Here is a 23573-nt window from a genome sequence, read left to right on the forward strand (position 1 = left end):
GAATATTGAACGGTACCCATGTAAGGAAGATTAGCAATCCCTTTGGATTATACATAAAGGATAATAATAATAATAATAATAATAATAATAATAATAATAATAATAATAATAAAGAACTAAGTTTGATACAATTAAATATATTAGGGGGGAAATGTTATGATACAGGATATAATCAAATAAAGGAGGGATAAGAATAACAATGCATATATAGATATGGGTATAACATAAGGAAACTGGATGTAAACTTTAAATAATGATTTGGAAAGGAGGATTAGAAAACTTTGTTATTAAATATTATGGATGTTTAGCTAGAACAGCACATAAGGTTTTAGTGTTAGTGGAGGATTTTAGAAACAGTAATTGAAAGGCCAGTATGTGGTTATGTATTAAATTTTGGTATAGTTTATGATGAAGGACGTTTAAGCAATTATAGTCAAATGAAAATGGAAATATAATGATGGTGACATGTAAATATTTGAGTTAAAATACTTAAGTTAATAGGAACTATGTTTGTTGACTGTGGAAGAGATGCACGAAAGTTTTTTTTTGTAACCAGCTGATACTCTTTCTATAACATGTAAAGAAGGATGATGTGTTTGATTTAAATTAAAAATAAAAAAAATATTTAAAAAAATCTTCCACAAAAGGGGTCACTCAGAGGCAGTTTTGTCAAAAAACATTGTTATCTCCCTTTGCAAAAGTCAACTAGGTTCTGAAATGAATCACATCCTGGGCTGCAGGGAAATTTCTAAAGCAGTCCTGGAGTCCATTGAGATTGATAAGACGCCTGAGGTGACCAATTTGAATTGATTCTAGTAATCACCAGCCTTCAAGTGGATAAGTACCACTCTTTGCATCAAGGCTTTTGCAATACTTCAGGGCTACAAATGGATACAAGTCAGCCAGTGCTTAATAACTTAAGTGTATTATCCTATCAGGACTCCTGGCTTATATAAGTTTCAAAAATAGAAACACACATCCAAAGGTGGAGTTTTATATATTTATACATTACATTTATTAATGTATAAAGAAATTGTTTCATTTAAGAAGTAAAAAGTATTACAGGATATTCATTGCATGATAACATGTTTATTCCATATTGATGAATTTTTGGGAAAAAAGAAAGTTCTCCTGGGTTTGTTTGTTTGTTTTGGCTTTAGAAATGAAAAAAATAAAACAAAGATATATGTTTTTGCAAATGAGCTAGATATATGAGGGAAATATGTAGGTTAAAAGAGTGAACAAAAATGTGTTTTTTTAAATCGGGGATGAACATTCTTAGATTTGAATGTACTTTCATATTGAGTCAGTTTTCAGATTGATATGAAATGTAGCAGTCAAACTATCAAAAGGTATATAGTCTGCCATTCTTCCCAAAATAGACAAGCTCTTCTCCTTTATGTCGAAAAGAAAACTAGAACCTTCCCATTCTAATTTGGCAATATATAAATATTCAGTTTGAAAGTACAGTACTCAGTGGATTTTTTGTCTTGTTACGTTAAACTTCTTCCTAATACATTCTCCTAATAGAAATAGAAATAGCATGTAGACTTATATACCATCCCCATAGTGCTTTACAGCACTCTGGGCAGTTTACAATGTAAATATTATTTGCTTATTGCCCCCCAACAGTCTGGATCCTCATTTTATCAATTTCGGAATGATGGAAGGCTGAGTTATCCAGGAGTCCCAGCATAATCCCTATTGGTCTCCGAACACGCTTCAAGGTGCTGGTTATTACCTTTAAAGCCCTACATGGCCTAGGACCTGGATATCTCCGTGACCGCCTCCTGCAACATACCTCCCAGTGCCCAATAAGATCGCACAGGGTGGGCCTTCTCCGAGTACCATCGACTACGCAATGTCGTCTGGCGGCTCCTCGGGGGAGAGCCTTCTCTGTAGCTGCCCCGGCCCTCTGAAACGATCTACCCCTGAGATCTGGACCCTCCCCACTCTCTCGGCCTTCCGTAAGTCTGTTAAGACCTGGCTGTTCCGGCAGGCCTGGGGCTGTTGATCTAGATTGACCTTCAGCCCCATTAAGATCGAGTGTATGTTGTGCCCTTCTTTTAACTTGTTTCTGTCCTGTATTTTAAACTTTTTAAAATGCTTTTAAACTGTTTTTATGTAAGCCGCCTGGAGTCCTTCGGGATTGGGCGGCATACAAATCGATTAAAATTGGAAATTGGAAATAATCAAACTCCAGACTGTGAGCAGAGTTTGCCTGCAATACTGCATTTTAATCATTGCGCATGAGGACTACCCTAATCCTCATCAGAACTTGTTTCTGAGTTAAACCTTGCTAATCAGAACTTGTTTCCAAGTTTAATAATTTCTAATCCGGGCTTCTAATCCAGGAGCCAAGGTGGCGCAGTGGTTAAAATGCAGCACTGCAGGCTACTGCTAGATCAGCAGGTCAGCGGTTCAAATCTCACCGGCTCAGGGTTGACTCAGCCTTCCATCCTTCCGAGGTGGGTAAAATGAGGACCCAGATTGTTGGGGGCAATATGCTGACTCTCTGTAAACCGCTTAGAGAGGCCTGGAAGGCCTATGAAGCGGTATATAAGTCTACTGCTATTGCTATATTGCTATTGCTATTGCTGCTATTAGAAAGCAATAATTTTAACTACCTTACTCCCTCTACTACAAAACAGCCTTGCTTTACAGTTATGGCCACTGGACATAGTGAACTAGCCTCTTGCTGTGCAACTCAATGCTGAATGGATTGCGAGTATGTTGCTTCAGCATAAGAATCAGGTAGCCTGCATCTACTCTGATTATTTCGCTCAATCACCTAGAAGATATAGGAAATGGGATTTAACTGTGGACTCTTGAAAGATGGAGTTGCAAAATGGTCTATTTCTATTATTGCCTCTATTAACCCTGCTCTAGACAGTTAAATCTATTTTCTATTAAACCGAGATCTGCCTTTTTAAGACTGCCAGAAAAGCAACAAGATAAATTGTAAAATGCTGTATAGGCATTTATAGCTGCATGCTTCAACATTATTTTAAAGAGAAATGTTAGTTGGAATGAACTAGCTTTACTTGACCAGTTTAAAGATGTATGTGCAAGATGACCCATTTCAGCAAGGCACTCCAGATACCTTGTAGGGGGTACATAATTATTCAATGCTGCGTATCCCTAGATGGACAGCTAGAAGAACTAAGGCAAACAGCTGATGAAAAGCCACTCTGTGTTTCTTCTTTCTTTCACATCAGCTTCTTCAGTGGATTGTTATTGTTCAGTCACTAAGTCATGTCTGACTTCCCAATTCTACGAACCACAGCATGCCAGGACCCTTGTTCTGGTGATTAGTGATTAGGGACATCAAAGTGAGAGTGCAGGAGTTTTACAAAACGTACTTTTTCCCTGCCTGTATCCTCTGAACAGGGTTTGGAGTAAGGAGGAGGCCTGATATTGAATGAGGATTAGACATCCATTATCTGCCTTATTCCTATTTTTAACTGATATGGACTAATCTAGAATCAACCTAGAACTAAGTTAAACTTAGATCCTAGAACTAAGCTAAAAACAACCGAGAACTAAAGAGAAATTAACCGACAGGACAATTAATCAGTGGAACAACTTGCCTCCAGAAGTTGTGGGTGCTCCCAACAATGGAGTTGCAAAAGTTGTAGGCAGGTGTGAAAAAAATGCTGTAAACAAAGAATGCTTTCAGAAATATAAATAACGATTGTTTATTTTTGTCAATTTTCAAAATGCAAAGTGAGCGAACAAAAGAAAAATCTAAATCAAATCAATATTTGGTGTGACCACCCTTTGCCTTCAAAACAGAAGCAATTCTTCTAGGTACACTTGCACATAGTTTTTGAAGGAACTCGGCTGGTAGGTTGTTCCAAACATCTTGGAGAACTAACCACAGATCTTCTGTGGATGTAGGCTTTCTCACATCCTTCTGTCTCTTCATGTAATCCTGGACACACTTGATGATGTTGAGATCAGGGCTCTGTGGGGGCCATGCCATCATTTTCAGTGCTTCTTGTTCTTCTTTACGCTGAATATAGTTCTTAATGACTTTGCCTGTATGCTTGGGGTCGTTGTCCTGCTGCAGAATAAATTTGGGGCCAATCATACGCCTCCCTGATGGTATTGCATGATGGATAAGTATCTGCCTGTATTTCTCAGCATTGAGAACGCCATTAATCCTGACCAAATCTCCAACTCCATTTGCAGAAATGCAGCCCCAAACATTGAAGGAACCTCCACCATGCTTCACTGTTGCCAGCAGACACTCATTATTGTACTGCTCTCCAGCCCTTCGATGAACAAACTCCCTTCTGCTACAGCCAAATATTTCAAATTTTGACTCATCAGTCCAGAGCACCTGCTGCCATTTTTGTGCACCCCAGTTTCTATGTTTCTGTGCATACTTTAGTTGCTTGGCCTTGTTCTCACATCGGAGGTATGGCTTTTTGGCTGCAACTCGTCCAAGAAGACAACTTCTGGCCAGACTTCTCTGGACAGTAGATGGGTGTACCTGGGTCCCACTGGTTTCTGCCAGTTCTGAGCTGATGGCACTGCTGGACATTTCCAATTTCGAAGGGTAATAAGCTTGATGTGTCTTTCATATGCTGCACTATGTTTCCTTGGCCAACCACTGCGTCTACGATCCTCAACGTTGCCCGTTTCTTTGTGCTTCTTCAAAAGAGCTTAAACAGCACATCTTGAAACCCCAGTCTGCTTTGAAATCTTTGTCTGGGAAAGACCTTGATGATGCAGTATAACTACCTTGTGTCTTGTTGCTGTGCTCAATCTTGCCATGACATGAAACTGTCTTTCACAACCTCACCTTGGTAGCAGAGTTTGGCTGTTCCTCACCCCGTTTTAAGCCTCCTACACAGCTGTTTCTGTTTCAGTTCATGACTGGGTTTCAATCTACATGTGACATTGATGATCATTAGCACCTGTTTGGTATAATTGGTTGACTATTATACACCTGACTATAATCCTGCAAAATCCCTGACTTTGTGCAAGTGTACCTATGAGAATTGATGCTGGTTTGAAGGCAAAGGGTGGTCACACCAAATATTGATTTGATTTAGATTTTTTTTTATTCACTCACTTTGCATTTTGAAAATTGACAAAAATAAATAATCATTATTTATATGTCTGAAAGCATTCTTTGTTTACAGCATTTTTTCACGCCTGCCTAAAACTTTTGCACAGTACTCTGTGTGTGTGTGTGTGTGTGTGTGTGTGTGTGTGTGTGTGTGTGTGTGTATCAGGGACGTGCAGTCAGGGGAGGCAGAGCCTCACCACTGTCATCATGAAAAGAAAAAAAATGTAAAAGGAAAAAGGCAAGAACTGAGGTCAGGCTGAGCTAGTTCTGCCAGAGTCACCGTGGATGACTCTGCTTAACTGTTTAAAAAAGCCTCTTAAAAAGTGCCCTCTACAGGAGGAGGCAGGAGAACGACGTGCCTCATCTAGTCTGATTTTAGGCGTTTTATGATCACCCGAGCAGAGTTAAGCAAGAGTTAAAAGCCTAAAAATTCCCAACGTAGGTGAGGCACATCGTTCTCCTGCCTCCTCTTGTAGAGGGCGCGTTTTTAGAGGCTTTTTTAAACAGTTAAGCAGAGTCATCTACGGTGACTGGCAGCAACTAGCTCAGCCTGACCTCAGCTCTTACCTTTTTCTTTTACATTTTTTTTCTTTTCATGATGACAGGCAAGAGCAGAGTTGAAATCCTCTCTGAAACAGCTGGAAAAGGTACGTGTGGATCAGAGGGAGGGGGAGGAATTCAAACTTCATCCTCAAGTGTAGATCCCTCCCAAAGTGTAGTTTGATTGCAGGCAGAGCCACGTTGCCTTTTCAAACACACACACACACACACAGCTGGATAAAACTATATAAGCCCAGCTTCACTGATTACAAGTTTGAAAAGGCAACGTGGCTCTGCCTGCAATCAAAGGCTCGGATAGGCTCCCCTCCGGCTTCTCTGCCTCTTCTCTCACCCCAGCCTGCAAGCAGGGGGTGAGTGGGTGGGTGGGCTTTATTGCATTTCAGACATTTCCCACCCAGACAGCAGGCTGCATTTGTAATGGTGGAGGTGTTTGGGGAAGGCAGCAGGGGAATGCGGGTGGGGGGTATGGCAGAGGAGCTGCTTTCAAGCCATTGGAAAATATATCCAATCCAACTTCTGGGTTTGTGTTTGTTTGAGATTGAGTGAGTGAGAGAGGGATCCAACTTCTCTGTGTGCGTGTGTCTGTTTGAGAGAGGGGGGACGAAGGGAGAGAGAGAGGAAGGAGGGGGAGGGAGAGGAAAAAGAATGAAGGAAACTTTTTTGCAAAAGAGAAAAACAAATGCTGTCACTTTAAATCGGAACTGAGCATGCCTGGCTGTGGAATTCTGGGAGTTGAAGTCCACAAGTCTAAAAAAAATTGAAACCCACCACTGTGTCAGTGCCCCACCAGCCATAAACCTCACCGCACATCACTGAATATGTGTATGTGTGTGTGTGTGTGTGTGTGTGTGTGTATATATATATATATATATATATATATATATATATATATATATATATATATATATATATATATATATATATATATATATATATATATATATATATATATATATATATATATATATATATATATATATATATATATATATATATATATATAATGTGTGTGTTTTTATTTGTGCTGATAAATAAATAAAGGAAGACTAGTATAGATCTATTTCAAGCTATTTAGCTCTCATCAGCTAGCCATAAGTATATACCTCCCACCCTGGCTGGCTGATAAAAGGAGTCGTTCTCTGTAGCTCAAATGGTTAACTCCCTGCCTTGGAGGCAATAGAGCACAGGTTCGAATCCCAGTAAGGATATGGCTAGCTGATGAGAGCTAAATAGCTTGAAATAGATCTATACTAGTCTTCCTTTATTTATTTATCAGCACAAATAAAAACACAAATATAACAAAGGCAACAGTAAAAATATTGGGTTTCTGTCTGGATGGACTCTTGTGACGAGCCTAATGACAGAGAGTGGAAGTGTGACCTTCCTCCCACACTTGGGCATACCAGGGGTTGTGACTTTAAGTATATATATATATATATATATATATATATATATATATATATATATATATATATATATATATATATATATATATATATATATATATATATATATATATATATAAAAGAAGTATGGAATTTCCTCTGTTACATTCCGTGTGTTTTATGACACTGCAGTTCCTAAGATAGAACTGGGATCTTATCAAAAATTGCAATAGAAAGTTGGTATAAATAAACATTTATTTATTACCCATGTTTAGAGCATTTTTAATCTTAGAAACTTAATCTAAATACTTATAGATATATAATCCATCAGAATAGAACAGATCTCTCAAACGTTATAAATAGGTCCTGGTTCTATGTGCAACCTTTTCTGTAGTTATGTACATAAAGTAGTGTGATTTTGGTGGAACTAACTATGTTGGAACTAACTATGTATTTCCTTTTTATTTCAGCTCAGATTGGGTAGAAATTATTGAGCCCCGTTCTAGGGAGCGGATGTACGTCAATTTGACAACTGGAGAGTGTGGTTGGGATCCACCACCTAATCTCAGAGTTCGACAGTCTGATGAAAACCAGTGGTGGGAACTCTTTGATCAAAACAACAATCGTTTCTATTATTACAATGCCATCACTCAGCAGACTGTGTGGCACAGGCCTCAGGGTTGTGACATTGTGCCACTAGCTCAGCTCCAAGCCATGAAACGTAATTCCCAGTCTGATTTCAGGACATCACAGCACAGGAACAGTACAAGTAGTGAGGGGCGAAATACTCCTATCCAAATAACTCTTCTACAGGATATGGAGAAGAGTAAAGACAACAACAGTCTCGAGAAGAGGCCAGAAACTGAAAGGTAAATCGTTTTCAAATTTCTTTGGGTTTTTTCCTTCATTTTTTTATAGCTATATAGTTGTGATGGCTAACCATTTTGGTGCCGAGTCCCCAAAGCATGCAAAACCCCAAAATGCAATGCAAGCGCCTCCCCCCACATGCATGTGTGTCCCCCACCTTGCCCATTTTTTGGCTTTCAGGTTGGTGCAATAGGCTTTCCAGGCCCAAAATGGAGCACAGGGAGGCATTGCATGGCGCCCCTGTGCCCCATTTTGGCTTCCAGGTTGGTGCCCAAAATGGGACATGAGTGTGTGTGTGGCCCCCTCATGAACATGTGCATCCTGTGCATGCGTATGATCAGGGAGCATGCACAGGATGCGCATGTGCATGCGCAGGGACTCGAAGACCAACTGGCTGGTGTGAGGCGCGTGCATGCGTGGTGGAGGTGGGCTGAGGCAACAGCTGGCATGCCTGCAGAGAAGGCTCTATGTGCCACCTGTGCCATAGGTTCACCATCACGGCTATATAGGGAAAAACATCCTTGTTTTAAAATGAAACTCATAGGATGAGAAATAGTTTTGGCTACTTAGTGTAAAAAACAAATAGGTAAGTAGGGAGCCAGTTAGATTTAGTAGATAAGGATATAAAGTAGACTATAATTTCAAGTCCCATCTTAGCCATGAAAGCCAGCTGGATGACTTTGGACCTGTCAGTCTCTCTCAGCCCATCATATTAGGCTCAAGCTGCAAACCAGTTAGCATCTCAGAAATATCAATGGAAGGGTTAATGAGTTTCTGGTTTTTAAAAATTTGCAACCTGACAAAAATAATTTTACAGCAAATAACTTACTCTTAGTTCTTGATTAAAACAGTATTTCTAATTGAAATCACCCAGACTTCTCAGTGTTGCTGCTTGCCATAAGATTGTAGGTACATAGAAACAAAGCCACAAGTCATACTCCCTTTTTCCAAGAAAAGAATGTTATAGCCAGCTTTTACATGTCTCTGTTCCGAATCAAAGAAGCATAATAGAGATGTGGCCAAAACATCGGTATTTTTTTTAAACTCTTCTTTGGATTTTCTGATTCTAAAAGTCAGCAGATATATTAAAAAGATCTAAAAACATGCCAGATTCCAGTAGCAGCTTTTGGACACATTGGGATAAACAAAAAGAGGAATTTTGCCTATTATGCTTTGCAGAAAGAATTATTTTTTTACAAACCAAAACCAAAATAACCTTTCTGGTATATCCTAATCCTCTCATCTTAATTTTTAACACATCTCATGTTAATTTTTCCATCACAACATTTTTTCTTAATTTTTTAATACTAAAGATGTAAAACTGATGTCTCTGATGTGTTTTCCAATTTTGTACTCTAGCTAGCTTTGCTCAAATCATTATGAATTGAACAGTTAATGTTGCCTCACTAAATAATGTCAGTAAACATCTCAGAACCGTAACTAAACTTTCTTATATCTATATTATTAATCTCTTTAATCATTTTTTATCAGAATCTTTGTACAACGTCACAGGACCACTGTATGTGCACATAGGTGCCCTTTTCTTTACCACACTTTCAACATTTATTTGAGGCTTTCCCAGTAATTTTACTTGCTTATGCGGCCATAATAATAATACTTAATAATTTTCCCAGTTTAATAATTTCCCCTATTCCTCATTCATAATGCTGGATTCTTCCAAAGTGTAGTCCATTGTGTGTCAGACATATCTTAAATCTGATTCCTGTATTTATTATATGTTTTGAATATTAGAGGACTTTGAAGGATTCTAACAGAAGATTTTCAAAAGCTTTTAAAAGTTGCAGTACTATCATCTTACAAATTCTAGTTGTTTCTAATAAATAAAAATAATGCCAGGAAAATATAAATGATTTCATTGGTTAGCAATGAATGGAGATATAGTCCAACAAATTTGAAGGGTGCTAAGATAAAAGAAGCTTTCTTGAAACCTATTTTCCTGATATCATTAGACTACCTGCAAAATGTTCATGAGATAATCACTTTTTCACCATAGTCACATTTTTTAATTTGGTTATTTTAGTCATAGTTTAAAATCTACAATGTTAACTCTTTCTAATAAATTAAAATTCTTGAAGGCAACTATAATGAAGAAATTGTATTTTTTCTAAGGCTGAACAATTAAGAGAGCTAAATGGCAGCATTGCCAAGACAAAAGATAATGTTTACTTACAATCAGCTTTTTTATTGCCATTCCCTTTATGTGATTATAGAACACTGTACTCCTTAAAAGTAATTTATATTTTCCCATTTGGGAATTAGCCTTCCTTGAATGATGGGGTAATCATTTTCATAGATAAAGTACACGACCTGAATAACTACTATAGTTGTTGATTTTGTTGGCCAATATTGCATGGAACAGTTTTGCCAAGCATATATAATTACCATGCTGACTTTAAAATATATATGTTGCATCTGGAGATAGATTAAAATAGAGGTAAATAATAATAAAGTTAAAATAATTTATTTCCACATTGCTGAAAAGGAAGGATTGATCCTCTTCCCTTTGGTAGTTCACAGAAAAAGAAATTTGATTGAAAATCAGCCAAAGATTAGTTCTTGGTCCCAAAATTGGGCTCTTAAAAGGTTGTTTTCAATAGTTTTCAAAGTAAAAGGCAATTTTTTGGAATGCTAATATCTCACATAAATGGAAAAAAAAATCCTGGCAACTGATCTCTTCAGAGAATTGTACAGGGGACATAGTTACATTTCATCAAAATGTTTCATAGTATATACAAGTAATCCTCAACTTAGTCATTTAGTGACTGTTTGAAATTACGATGGATCCCCTAAAGGGAACTTACAACCAGTTTCAAAGCTCCAGTGTCGTCTCCCCTCCATGATCAGGTGGCCACATTTTTGGTGGTCAGAAACCAGCCAACATTGACTTCCGATTTCTGGCAAAAACTGTCCCATAGCATACATTAGATTCGCTTAATGGCCGCAGTTCAACCACCACATTCATTTAATGACTGCCTCAAAAAAGATTGTAAAATTGGGTGCAGTAACATGGCGATCTGTTTTATGACCACCACAACTTATAACTAGTTGTGGGACTTAATTATGGTTGTAAATCAAGAACTACCTGTCTGTCACGTGGCTAGGTGTATTGTATGTTCATGTATGATTTTGTATCAAGCCCATGTTAAAATCACATAATGCTCAAATGTTACTTTTTATTTGGGCCTCCATCCTAAAAAAGCTAAGCATTGTCAGAGCTAATATTAGTACTCGGATGGGCGGCATCAGGAAATTCCAAAGCTATAGACTAGATTGGGAAGTTGAAATAACAGATCAGAAGAAAACAGGGGCAAACTGCTTCCATATTATTTCTAGGGAAACAGAAGAATATATCCATTGTCATTGCACTGGTAATATTTGCAGCATATTGAGCCTGGAACTGCCCTGTCTGTTGCTTAAAGGAAAATAAACAGAACTATATAGTAAGATATTGATAAAGCACAACTGAGATAGAAGTACAAACAAAATACTAGAAAGCCTTAATATGGAAGGTTCATATAATCCATTTGAACAGCTGTCCATAACATTTTAACTATCATCTGATAATGAACAAAGGCAGCTATTCAAAACTGATGGAGCACCTGTCTAATAATCATGCATAACACAAGCTCTTTTGCAGTATATCTCAGTTTGGCAACTATGACACTATTTTTCTAACAGAAAACTGGCAAGACCTAACAGAACTGCAGATGCAGGCAGCTCTGCTTTCTCCTGTTAGTACTGGGATGCATCTGTTCTAACCTGTCAATTTGTTGCGTGAATAACTCTCCAATTACAACAACATGATAGGTTGAAAAAGCTAGTAGAGAGCAACTTTGATAGAGGAGGAAAAAAGTAGTGCTTAAAATAGAAAGATGGCAGGCTGACAATGTTGTGCAAGTAAAAGCTTGAAAATTGCCTTTATCCCAAAATTTTTGAGAGGTGGAAATTCTTAATATAGAAGCTCCCCTATATAAGATAAGCAATACACTGTCTGTATAATTTATTTTTATATCTGTTTTTAAGAACATCTATCAGACAGTTTAAAAATCAGCAGCTTGAAATGGATTGTAGAGTTTATAGTACAACTGCAAGCCAAAAATTGTAAACATTTGGAGAATCGGGTGACAGTTTGTAGAAATGCTGCACAATCCTTTTTACCTCAAAATGTTTTCCACCTACCTTTAATATTTTCTTTTTCTCAGCACAAACTTAGACAGTGGAGTTTTGTCCAAAATTCAAGAAGATATTTGTAACGCATACCCAGTTTGTAATGTAGCACAACAGTGCCATCTAAAGTATCTGGTAAATCATCTCATGCTGAAAAGCTCAAATAGAGGGAAATCGTTTTTTAATTTTTCTCCAAAGCTCTCCCATACAATTCCTTCTAAAACTGGTCCTGCTTATCATTTAATCATAGAATTGCTCAGCCACTAGATAATTTTCTGAAATGATGTTTAGACTGGTGAATCAGAGATAGAGCAATTTGCTTGATTGGGCAAAGCAGCAGTCATTGTCTAGAAAAAAAAAGGCTTGCAGATATCCTTCACATTCTAATAGCACTGAAGATACTACTTGGAGCGGGGGAGGAGGGGAGCAAGACTTTCTTCTGAAATCCTTGATCTTAAGTACATACAGTAGACAATTCCATTACTCCAACGGGATGCATTTTATTTGAATTTTGTGTATGCATGTAGTTGTTAACTTCTCATCTTATTTCTATTTTTTTCCTTTCCCCAAATATACTTTTTATAGCTTAAGATTTATCTTAAAGTGGCTTAAAATTGTAATATATATAATGCTTATTTGTCAATGACCTGCAACATAAAATAATAAAAAGGGAATAGAATACAACAAATATAATCAGGATCAATAAAAAGAAATGATTGTTAAAATTACAGTTAAAAGGATAAAAACTAATACAAACTAACCACAAACTAAAAGAAAAAATAGTACAGAAAAAACACAGAAAGAAAAATACAAAAGAAATAAAAATAAGAATATACTAAAAAAGGAAAATAAATATAAAAAGAAATAACTTGTCTCTTCATCACAAGAAGTATAAATAATTTTAGTAACTTTAGAACCTTGATCAAAGAAACCAACTTCATACAGGTACTCCATGACTTAAAATAGTTCATTTAGTGACCATTTGAAGTTACAATGGCATTGAAAAAAAATAACTTGTGACACTTATGACCATTACAGCATCTCCATGGTCACACAATCAAAATTCAGACACTTGGCAACTGACTCATATTTATGACAATTGCAGTGTCTTGGGGTCATATGATCATCTTTTGTAACCTTCTGATAAGTGAAGTCAACGGGGAAGCCAAATTTACTTAATAGCTGTGTTACTAACTTACCTGCGCTGATTCACTTAACAACTGTGGCAAGAAAAGTAGTAAATGGGGCAAAACTCACTTAACAAATGTCTCACCTAGCAACAGAAATTTTGGTCTCAATTGTGGTCATAAGTTGAGGACTACCTATATTCCTTTCTTCTATTTTTAAAATCTTGATCTTTAATTTCTTCAAATAATGTCCCAGATCTTGATTCCTTTTCATTTTTTCTTTGTTTCTTCTCACCAAATTTTTCCTTTAACAAGTCTCTTGTAAATCCAATATAGGAAAGTTATCCAGGTCACTCTTTTTATTTGATATTTGCATATCTCTTTAAATGATCAAGACATCAGCCGGTTTCTTTTGTATGTACAGTACAGCATCTTTTACCATGTCATTATTGTAGTGTGTCATTTTAAAATCTATTTTCAGATCAGTTTCAGACTTACTACAGTAAAAATTGTTCCTCTTCCATAATAGCTTTTAAACACAGTATCTCTAAAGAGGCAGGCACTGTTAAAATTAACTTCTGAGTCCACTGTTCAAAAGTATCCTTAAGTATGTGCACTGTTAAGATATTTTACCCCATATGAATAAATAAAATGTTCTTTAATTGTAATCTTTAGGTTTTTGGGGCTCCTTCTTTCAATCCTTCAGTCTCATTGTGTATGTTTTTTTAAGAGTCCTCCTGGACCCACAGCTGACCTTTGACCATCATTTGTCAGCTGTGACCAGGGGGGCATTTGCCCAGGTCCGCCTGGTGCACCAGTTGCGACCCTACCTGAACCGGGAGGCTCTCACAACAGTCACTCGTGCCCTTGTGACCTCTAGGCTGGAATACTGCAACGTGCTCTACATGGGGCTGCCCTTGAAGAGCATCCGGCGACTTCAGCTAGTTCAGAATGCGGCCGCGCGAGCAATTGTGAGTGCACCTCGGTTCACCCACATAACACCTATCCTCCGCGAGCTGCGCTGGCTACCTGTCGATCTCCGGGTGCGCTTCAAGGTGCTGCTTACCACCCATAAAGCCCTCCATGGTAGTGGATCTGGATACTTGAGAGACCGCCTTCTGCCAATCACCTCCTCGCAACCAATTAGATCACATAGATTAGGCCTCCTCCGAGTTCCATCTGCCAGTCAGTGCAGACTGGCAACTACGCGGAGGAGAGCCTTCTCGGTAGTAGCTCCGACCCTTTGGAACGATCTCCCCGTGGGGATTCGTACCCTCACCACCCTCCAGACCTTCCGCAAAGCCCTTAAGATCTGGCTATCCCGTCAGGCCTGGGGCTAAAGTTGTAACTCACCCCCACCCGAATGGTATGAATGTTGTGTTCTATTTTAATTATGTATTGTTCTTATGTGTCACTGTTTGTATTCCCTTCCCTACGAGTTGTAAGCCGCCCTGAGTCCCCCCAGGGAAAAGGGCGGCCTATAAATAAACTTTAAAACTAAAAAAAAAAAAACCTAAAAGAGAATTCAAAACAAAAGCATTTTCCCATTGAAAACATTCTTATAATGAATTCCAAAATCTTATTTCAAATCTATCTGGACGTAGTCTGATTGTAATTTTCTAAAATTAAAGTTCTAATCACCCTTTTGCTGTTTATCCTAAAATAATTTTTAAAACTGTTTAAACTTGTATTTAAAACTACTTTCACTAAAAATTGAATACATTCACCCAGTACTGTAATTTCATTTACCTAGAAAAGAAATATGCACTTGGAAAAATCTGGCCAATATAAAAAATTCTGAACAAGTATTATTTCTCAAATTTCTGATATTTCTGTGATAGCTGTGACAGAAAATAGAAAATATTTTTGCAATGTAATTAGTGAAATTCCCTGCCTTTCTCCCGAGATAGCTTCAAACTATGGGGCATTTTGTAGGCTGACAAAAGCAATGTGTATGTGTATGTTCTTTTGTTTTATATTTTAACATTGTATTATTTTTTTCTACAGAGATACCATTACTGGTTGGCAGCCTTTGCCAGGGACTAAAGCAGCCATGCTGGTTAAAGTTAATAGCCTAAGACAAGTAAATTCTTCCTCAAGCAATTCCTTTCAGATGCAAAACAATTCAGAAATCAGCAGCCAGGAATCAATGAATCCCAAAGCAGTTGTATATGCCCAGTCTCAGCCTATGGTCCCAAACTCATTAACTCCAAAATCAACAGCTCCAGTAGAGATTAAGCGTTCAATGAAAATTAAAAAGACAGAGAACGGAGGATTTTGTCTGGTACTAACTAATGGGTATACTCCTCAGCCTCCCTCAGGAAATCAGTTACAAAAATTGCCTGCATCTCCCAAATGTGCTTCTCCACCTCCAATATATGATGAACCATCAATTGACTCCCCAATTTATGATGAGCCTCCTACAGATATGGACTTTAGAATTACAAATATGAATGGGACAACTCCACAGTTGTCTCCAAGCAATAGCTTAAATAAGAAGCTGCAACCAATTAAATTATTACAGCCTCCAAGTATACAGCAACACCAGGGTGGAAAAAAGCATTCGAGAAACCCTTCTGCAACAGAATACAGCCCTGTAGGAAAAGAATATATTAAACACATGGTCAACATTGAACAGTCATCAAAAAAACCTCATTCTACCACTTTAATAGTTGAGGGCATTGATAAATCCCAGGTGGGTCAGCTTAGCTCTAGGGAGAGCTTCAAGCAGTCATGGAAAGTCGTAGAAGCTAATGTTCTTAAAAATATGGAAGTCCATAATCGCCTGCAGAGCAGTGTTCAGACTCAAGAATATCCTACAGTGATAAGTCAGCAAGACTCTGGCTATTCGACAGGTCCTTCTCCAAGTTTAAGAAAGAGAAAAGGAAGACGACATGTTCCAGGCCTAGGAAGACCTTGTTCTGTAGGCAGCAACAGTGAACTTACTGTGCTGAATGACAAGCTTATTGCAGAGATGCGTGCAGTGGTAAATAGATCTGCTGCCTGCAGAGGGAGCAAAGGTAGTTTAGATGCAGAAATGCTAGACAACACAAGTATTCTAGAGGGTAATAAAATTACGTTTCAATCAGAATACTTTAAAAAGTGTAATAGCAGGAACTCAAGAGATGATCTTACATCTAGTAACAGGTCATTATATAGGCCTACAATGGAGGGTAAAGGCCTCTCAAATGATCCAGCAATACAGCAAGATGTGGTGAGACAGAAGAGAACTTATGAAAAAATAGATTCCTTAGAAAAGAATGTGTCCGGCCTGATAAACCCATCATCATCAGACACAACACAATTATCAACACAGGTATTTATTAATATCAAACCATTTTAATCATAACCATGTTAAAGTATTTATTTATTGTCAGGAGGTCAGGCATTTTCTAACCCTGGAGATTGTGAAATCGTCAGGTATACACTTACAATTATAACTTTTAATTTAATTAAAACATGTTTACATGCTTCATACTGTGCTGGGAGTGAAAATTAATTTTTAATCTATACCACTAGATCATAATACAAGGTATATGAGTTTAATGCTATGGTTAAAAGATTGCTTCTTTTGTTTAATACTTCGCTATTAATGTGAAGTTTTATTAAATTTGCTAAGTTTTATTCAATAATAATAATACTCCCAGGTAAGATATAATATACAACAAATAAGTCAAAATAATTATAGGTTTTCACTTGAAAATGTAGATAGTAGAAGGCAAAAATAAATAGTATTTTTATCTAGATGAGAGAGAGAGCGCATAAGAAAAACGTTATGCTGTAATTATAAACATTTTATGCCAAATTATTGCCCTACATAGAATATTATTGATTTTGCTACATATACTATTTTGATATATTTTCGCAAAAATGACAATTTTATTGTATTTTGCTAGGCATAATACATTAAATATTATTAAATAAATTAAACTACACTTCTAACAAACATTCTGAAAAATTCCCAGTACTCAAAATTGGTATTGATTGCTTGTCTGGGATTGTTCATACAGTAGTGCTGTCAGGTATAGATCGTCCTTGACTTAAGACTGCTTATTAGCAAGCATTAGAAGTTACAGCAGACCCCCTCCCCCAAAATTACTTACAACAGTAATATAGGAATTGAGTTACATTCTTAGAATGAATAAAATAGAATAGTCTAAAGTTAGCCTGCATAATCCAGTCTTCTAGAATCAAATACTAGAGGTACCAGGTGAAGAAAATGACCACAATCAGCCATTTTTGTTCAAAGAAAATTATCAACTCAGCTTTTCCATGATTCTTTTGTCTGTTGTTTTTACAGTGCGGAACAATAGGGTCTCATTCTCAAGAAGAGAATAATGTTCAATCTGGAACCAACATCGGATATCAGTTTCCCTTCCACACCATACGAAAGCCCATCTCCCAAAGCAGCATGTCTGACTGGGCTTCCAAAAATCTTAATATGCATACTCAGGGCATCTTCCGTCGGAGGCTCTCCATTGCCAACATGTTATCTTGGAATGGTGGCTCCATCAAAAAGCCAATGCTTATCACCAGTAACTTCACCATCAAAAAGGAAGCCTGTGAAATATTTAAACTGATACAAATCTACATGGGTGATCGGCAAGCCAGAATGGACCGCAATAATGTGGCTTTGATAACCATCACCAAATGCTGGAGTATTCAAGGTTTACGGGATGAGCTGTACATTCAACTAATCAGACAAACAACAGACAATATGTGCTACCGAAGTCTGGCATGGGGCTGGGAACTTATGGCAATTAGTCTGGCCTTTTTCTCCCCATCACCCAAATTCCAATCTTACCTGGAAGGCTACATTTATCGTCACCTCAGCCAAATCGCAGATGAAAATAGTACGTGCTTTATTTAATAAAGTAAATTACAGTACTTTAAACACCTGTAGATGATATAAAGTTAATTATAATAGGGGTAAGTTACCATAATACAATGCAGTTCATATTACTAAAGGTGCTAAGGACCAACGGTTGGTTTTTTCCCCCCTATAAAATGCAGCATTTGTTGCCCGAGAACCTAGCTTCCTTGGCCTAAGCAAAAGAAAAAAGGGGAAAAAAATGAAAGAAAAAGAAAAATCCTTGTAATGTTTAGCAGGTTTACTAAGTAGGTAGAGATTCAGTTTCATTAAAACAAAAAACTATATTTCTATAAAAGAAGATTTTTTATAACTTTCCAATAAATTATTACAAATATTTATTTATTTATTGAATTAATATAGTTGCATGTGACTGGACAGCATGCACAAAACAAAGTAAATCAACATAATTTAACTATTAAAACCAATTAAATATTAACATTAAATTATGACATATATAACTCTGCATTTGAGTTAAATTTAATTTCTAATGACTACAGGAGTGATAACGGTATGGAAGTTAATTGCCCTTGCCTTCTTTCAGGAAATTTTTCAACTGCATAATCTAGTCTAAAGCCCTGGAATTGCTTGATAATCTCTCACCCAAGACCTAAAGAGGCCTAATCTTGTTTAGCTTTTGTGCTCAGACAAAATTGTTTTCCTATCTAGACATATATAATTAATTGCTATGCCTTTTAAAGTTTTTTTTTTACATTTTAGGCTAAATACTGAAAAAACTGGATGTTTATACAAGGACGTTTTTTTTTATTCTTTGGTATTCTGAGGTTTACTGAAAGCAAATAATTAGTTAAGAGTCACTTTTATATCCCATTATTCTAATAAAGCCCAGATAGAGCACAGTTCACACTGGTTTGAAAAGTTTGGGAAAACAAACATTTTAGATATTCTTAGTCAAAATAATAAATTGAGAAAGAATATTTTAAATTCCAAGGCCTCGTTTAGATTGTATACATTGTTCAAATAATTTGTGAGACATGATGGTTTGGGCCTTAGACTCATGTTATTGATTGTGATAAGTGTAAAGAAATAAACAGATACACATGGGCAAATATATTTCACAGGGAGATGCACTTTGGATTTGCTCAATGAAGTCAAACTTGTGCAGATGGAAGAGGACAGTGAATATTTGACTATCTTGCCATCACTCAATTAAAACTAATTTGTATTTTCAGTTACCCAACGCATTAAGGAACTTCTGGATCTGAAAAACAAAAAGAACTCAAAATCCAGGAAAAAGAGAAAACAAAGCACAGAGGATGAAGGTAAAACATATAAGAAAACAAAAATCATCACATATCTTTGTTTAGGTATCGCAGATATTTGGCACCCGTTATTGCGGTTGTTTGTACTTTACTATAGGTAAATTCAGTCTGGAGCATACGCAGGAATCAGCAATATGGAAATAGTAACAAATGCAAAATGAACTAACTACTAGTAAAATCTATAGAATTTATTTATTTTATTCATTCTGTAGAATATTATATATAATAGTCTAGTGTATTAACATTTCATCTGCCAACTCTAAGATTAACTATACATAAATACTGCTTCAATCTACAGTCTCATTTGTTTCAACAGAACTTGTAGCCAAATAAACACAGATTAGGTTGCAACCTTACTTTCATAAAGCAGTTTCCATCCAGATGGGATCAGTTATAATCATTGGCTCCAAGCCTCAAAACAGTCCAGCAAAAATGCTAATTTAGTCATACTTCCCTTCTGTGCAGATGGTCTTTTTTCATTTCTTTGTAGTTTGGAACTTCAGTTCAGTCTGATAGCTGGTGCCTACTTTTAAAAAACCTAATAATTAAATGCAGGCAGCTTCTGCTATCAGTAAAGGAGAATATTTGTAGTTTAGGGTTGAAATGAGGAGTCCTTGATGCTCTCTGAGCTTGCTTGTTTTCTTGCACACACTTCATTACCCTAACTAGGTAACATCATCAGTGCCAGTTTCTGCTCTTGTCACAGCCTTGCCTAAAAATATATTTTTCCATTGACAATCTCTCTCCAATTCCCCCTGCCCCACAGACCTATATTCTAACTAGATAATTTTCATTCTTATTTTAAAAAGTGTTTCACCTGATCTTAAGACTGCTCTATCTGTTGGTATGCTTTAGTCTTTGAATAGTTTCTGATTATTTTAATGTATTGTCTTGCATCAAATGTAATATTAGTCAGTATTGTGAGAATTAGATGTTCAGATGGCTCAAGGGAAGAAACTGTCCCTTTGTCCATTTGTTTTGACATGCAATGTCCTATAGTGAACTAAGGAAAGAAGTAGAAATAGTTTTATGTCCAGGCTGTGAGGGTTCTATATTTTTTCAGTTCTCCTTCTGACCTGCTCAATATTGGCATAACTTTATATTATGTAAGATTAAAGGCCTTTCTACGGCCATATTCCTCACGTTAAATAATAGATACATAATTATGGGAATCCCCCAATATGATATCAAACAACAGCAATTTTTTTGAGGCAGGAGGTCTCTGATGTTGGAGATAGCATACAGCTGTTATAGCTAAGAGTTTTTAATCTTCATAAATCAGTTTAATCCCTTTTTGAATTCTTTTATATTAGTAATCCTCTCCAAATTTTATGCTAGTTAATTTATGAAATTTCTCATTTGCCTTATTATAAATGCTTTATTTAGTTTCTCCTGAGTGTTCAATCTATCAGGTTCATTAGATTATTGAGATTTGTTGGCTAATCCTTGGATTTCTCATTTTTCCCTATATTATATATGATGTTTAGTTTTAAAACTAAAATTCCTTAAATGTTTTAGGCCTATGTAAATTTGTCCAAATCTACACTAGTGTTTCCAGAATGTGATATCCTTTATTAGATGCAGCAAACAAAAATGCATGCAGCATTTCGAGTGTAATTTTCTATATATTTGTGCAATTGTATGCAAAAACATAGACAGTTCTGCTCAAATTGTATGTTTTCAGGAACCCCTAAATTAATATGACTTTTTTCTGCATGATTAAATACATATGTTCTAGTTAGAGATTCATTGAAATAATGGAGACTATTTAGAGGTTCACTGAAACATTTATTTGACCAGAGGTACCTAAACATTTAAATGCAATAGCACAGTTGCATCTAGAGATATTTTGTTTTTCACTACACTTGAATGCTAAAGGCATGCTTTCATTTTGCTACCATTTCCAGATCTATTTTCCATTCAATTATTGCCAAGTCAGATCCCCTTAATTCCTTACCAAATGTTTCTCAGTTGATTCTTATTTATTTTCCTTTGTTTTATGTCTTTTGTGTTATTGTTTTTTTCTTATTTTTAAATGATTCTTTTACAAGAACTTTCTACCCGTTTCAGATTTTTTTCCTGTTACCTCAACACTATTCCCAAGGTCCATGTCACTCAGTATTGCTGAAATCAACTGCAAGTCTTTAGAAAGGCAGTAAAGGTTTCTATCCTTTCCCTGCGACTTAGTGGTTAGGATGATCAGCACTTCTGTCTGGAAGAGTGCAATAAATTTCAATTCCACATCATCAGATTTTTTTAAAAATATTTGATTTAAGTTGGTACTTTTTATTTTATTTTGGGGTTGTTGTTGTTGTTGTTCATTGGTCAAATTATATGTTATCCAGAGTAATATTGTTTGAACTGGGTAACCATATAAATGCTTTAAATAAAATAAACTATCAGCAATGCAAAAATAGCATTTTTCCCCTTCATTAATTGCTCTGTGTTAATTTTATCCAAGAAGTAAGCTTGAGCCGTGGGACTCAGGCAATAGCTTTAATTTAACAATACAAGCTTACAGCATTAGAGGGCCCTTATCCAATATTTCAGGCAACGGCAGACACATTATATCTGTTCCAGCTGAAACTAACAGTGCAAAGGTGTGTAACAGATCATCATTTATAGCTATAGCATAGTGGTGGGATACGACGGTGCCTGCTGGGAGCATCAGATAGCATTCTTCTTTGCCCTCTTTACCTGTATTTGAGCTGATCAGGGCTTACATGCATGGAGCGTACGGCGCCTGCGTGATGCTCCGCCGAGCAGCTGGAGCATCGCGGGCAGTAAGTACACATGTGCATGCTGCGCATGTGCTGTGCACATGCATGTGGTGGACGCCCAGCCTGTTGCACTGTACCAGTTACAACGGGATCCGGAACCCATCACTGCTATAGCACCTTATGAAACAATCCAAGCATTGTTTTAGGATGAGGCTGGAGTTCAAATCTAAATGTTGATGTAAGGAGTAGTGTTTGTTGGGTACTGGGATTTTTTGATGGTGGATTTATTGTTTATTTATTGTGGGCTGCCCAGTTATGGTACATAAGGTGGAGAGAAGCCTTTTAAATAAATATATACATACATAAATGGCACTTTGGGAACATGCTAGAATCATCAACATTTCCTTAGATAACTTTACGTAATAATTTCAAGAAACTAACCTGAGAGTAGTGCTAATAATTGGAACTATCTCCCAAAAACATAGTGAAAAGATAGGTTTTGTTTTGTTTTGTTTTAATGGGTAAAGTTTTCTACTGCAAAACCCAGGAAGATATAGTCAGTTTTTTAGAAAAGCTATAGAATTTGAATAAACAATGGGGAAAAAATTGTCTTTCTATGTTATGATTTTCGAATGAGTTAATAATACAGATGTGTGGATAAAACAAACTTTGGAAATAGTTTAGAATTGGGAGAGTAAATGGTCCAATTATTACCACTGCAAGTATATGGTATTTTTATAGCACTCTTCATTAAAGAATGTAAGATTTTCTCCTAGCCCTAACTACCATAAATGAATTGAGTACAGGGGGAAAATAATTGAAGAAAAAACAACAACCGTACAACTTCTGTCTTGGAGAAAGCTGTCCAGATTAATTTCAACAACAATGTTTCTATGAATGTATGTAGAATTCTTAATATTTAAAGATAGGGATAGGTTTAGGATTAGAGAAGATGTACAGATATTCATGCTCTGGGATTATTTTCTTTTTAAAGGAGTTTTCCAGGACCATTCTAATTTGTTCATTTTTATCTGCTAGGTCTACCAATCAGCACTTATGCCAGGTATTGTTACCGAAAGCTGCAGAAAGTAGCAATCACTGGAGGCAAAAAAGTGAGTAATTAAAAATATCATAATTTAATTTAAATTAATACTTTTTACTTTTTTATCACTACAACTATTGGGATTGCTTTCATCAGCAATGAGAATAAATAGACACAAAAAGTGCAGATGTGCATTCTTATTGTACTATTAAGGAACTGAAAACAAAATCTGAAACATTTGCTGGGTCTTCTTTATGGAAGAGAAATATAGAATGAAAGAAAAGTAAGACTGAGAAGGACTATTAAATAAAATGAGCTTTGGTGTTTGGTTTTTTTTGGGGGGGAAGTATGTTGTATAATCATGCTAAGATATTTTAGCAGTCAGAATTAACTTTATATAAGATTTTGTATTCCCCTATAACTACTAGCAATTAGCATTGAAAGTAATGA

General features: G+C 36.4%; 1 protein-coding gene across 3 annotated transcripts in view; it reads left to right on the forward strand.

Annotated features, from left to right (window-relative positions):
- The window catches only part of LOC106549071 (rho GTPase-activating protein 39), an 80647-nt gene that overhangs the window by 51275 nt on the left and 5799 nt on the right, over positions 1-23573 (forward strand). For 2 of the 3 annotated variants that reach the window (XM_087720280.1, XM_087720282.1), the window contains exons 2-6: positions 7497-7895; positions 15216-16524; positions 17509-18061; positions 19272-19361; positions 23120-23193. In XM_087720280.1, the coding sequence (XP_087576406.1) occupies positions 7497-7895; positions 15216-16524; positions 17509-18061; positions 19272-19361; positions 23120-23193 (2425 nt within the window). Of the gene's footprint in view, positions 1-1632; positions 1968-7496; positions 7896-15215; positions 16525-17508; positions 18062-19271; positions 19362-23119; positions 23194-23573 lie in introns of all 3 variants that reach the window. The other variant, XM_087720281.1, reaches the window with a different exon arrangement.

This window comes from Thamnophis sirtalis, unplaced genomic scaffold, assembly GCF_051295495.1.
Source record: "Thamnophis sirtalis isolate CommonGarterSnake01/CBP01778 unplaced genomic scaffold, rThaSir2_p1.2 scaffold_7, whole genome shotgun sequence".
Classification (NCBI taxonomy): Eukaryota; Metazoa; Chordata; class Lepidosauria; order Squamata; family Natricidae; genus Thamnophis; species Thamnophis sirtalis.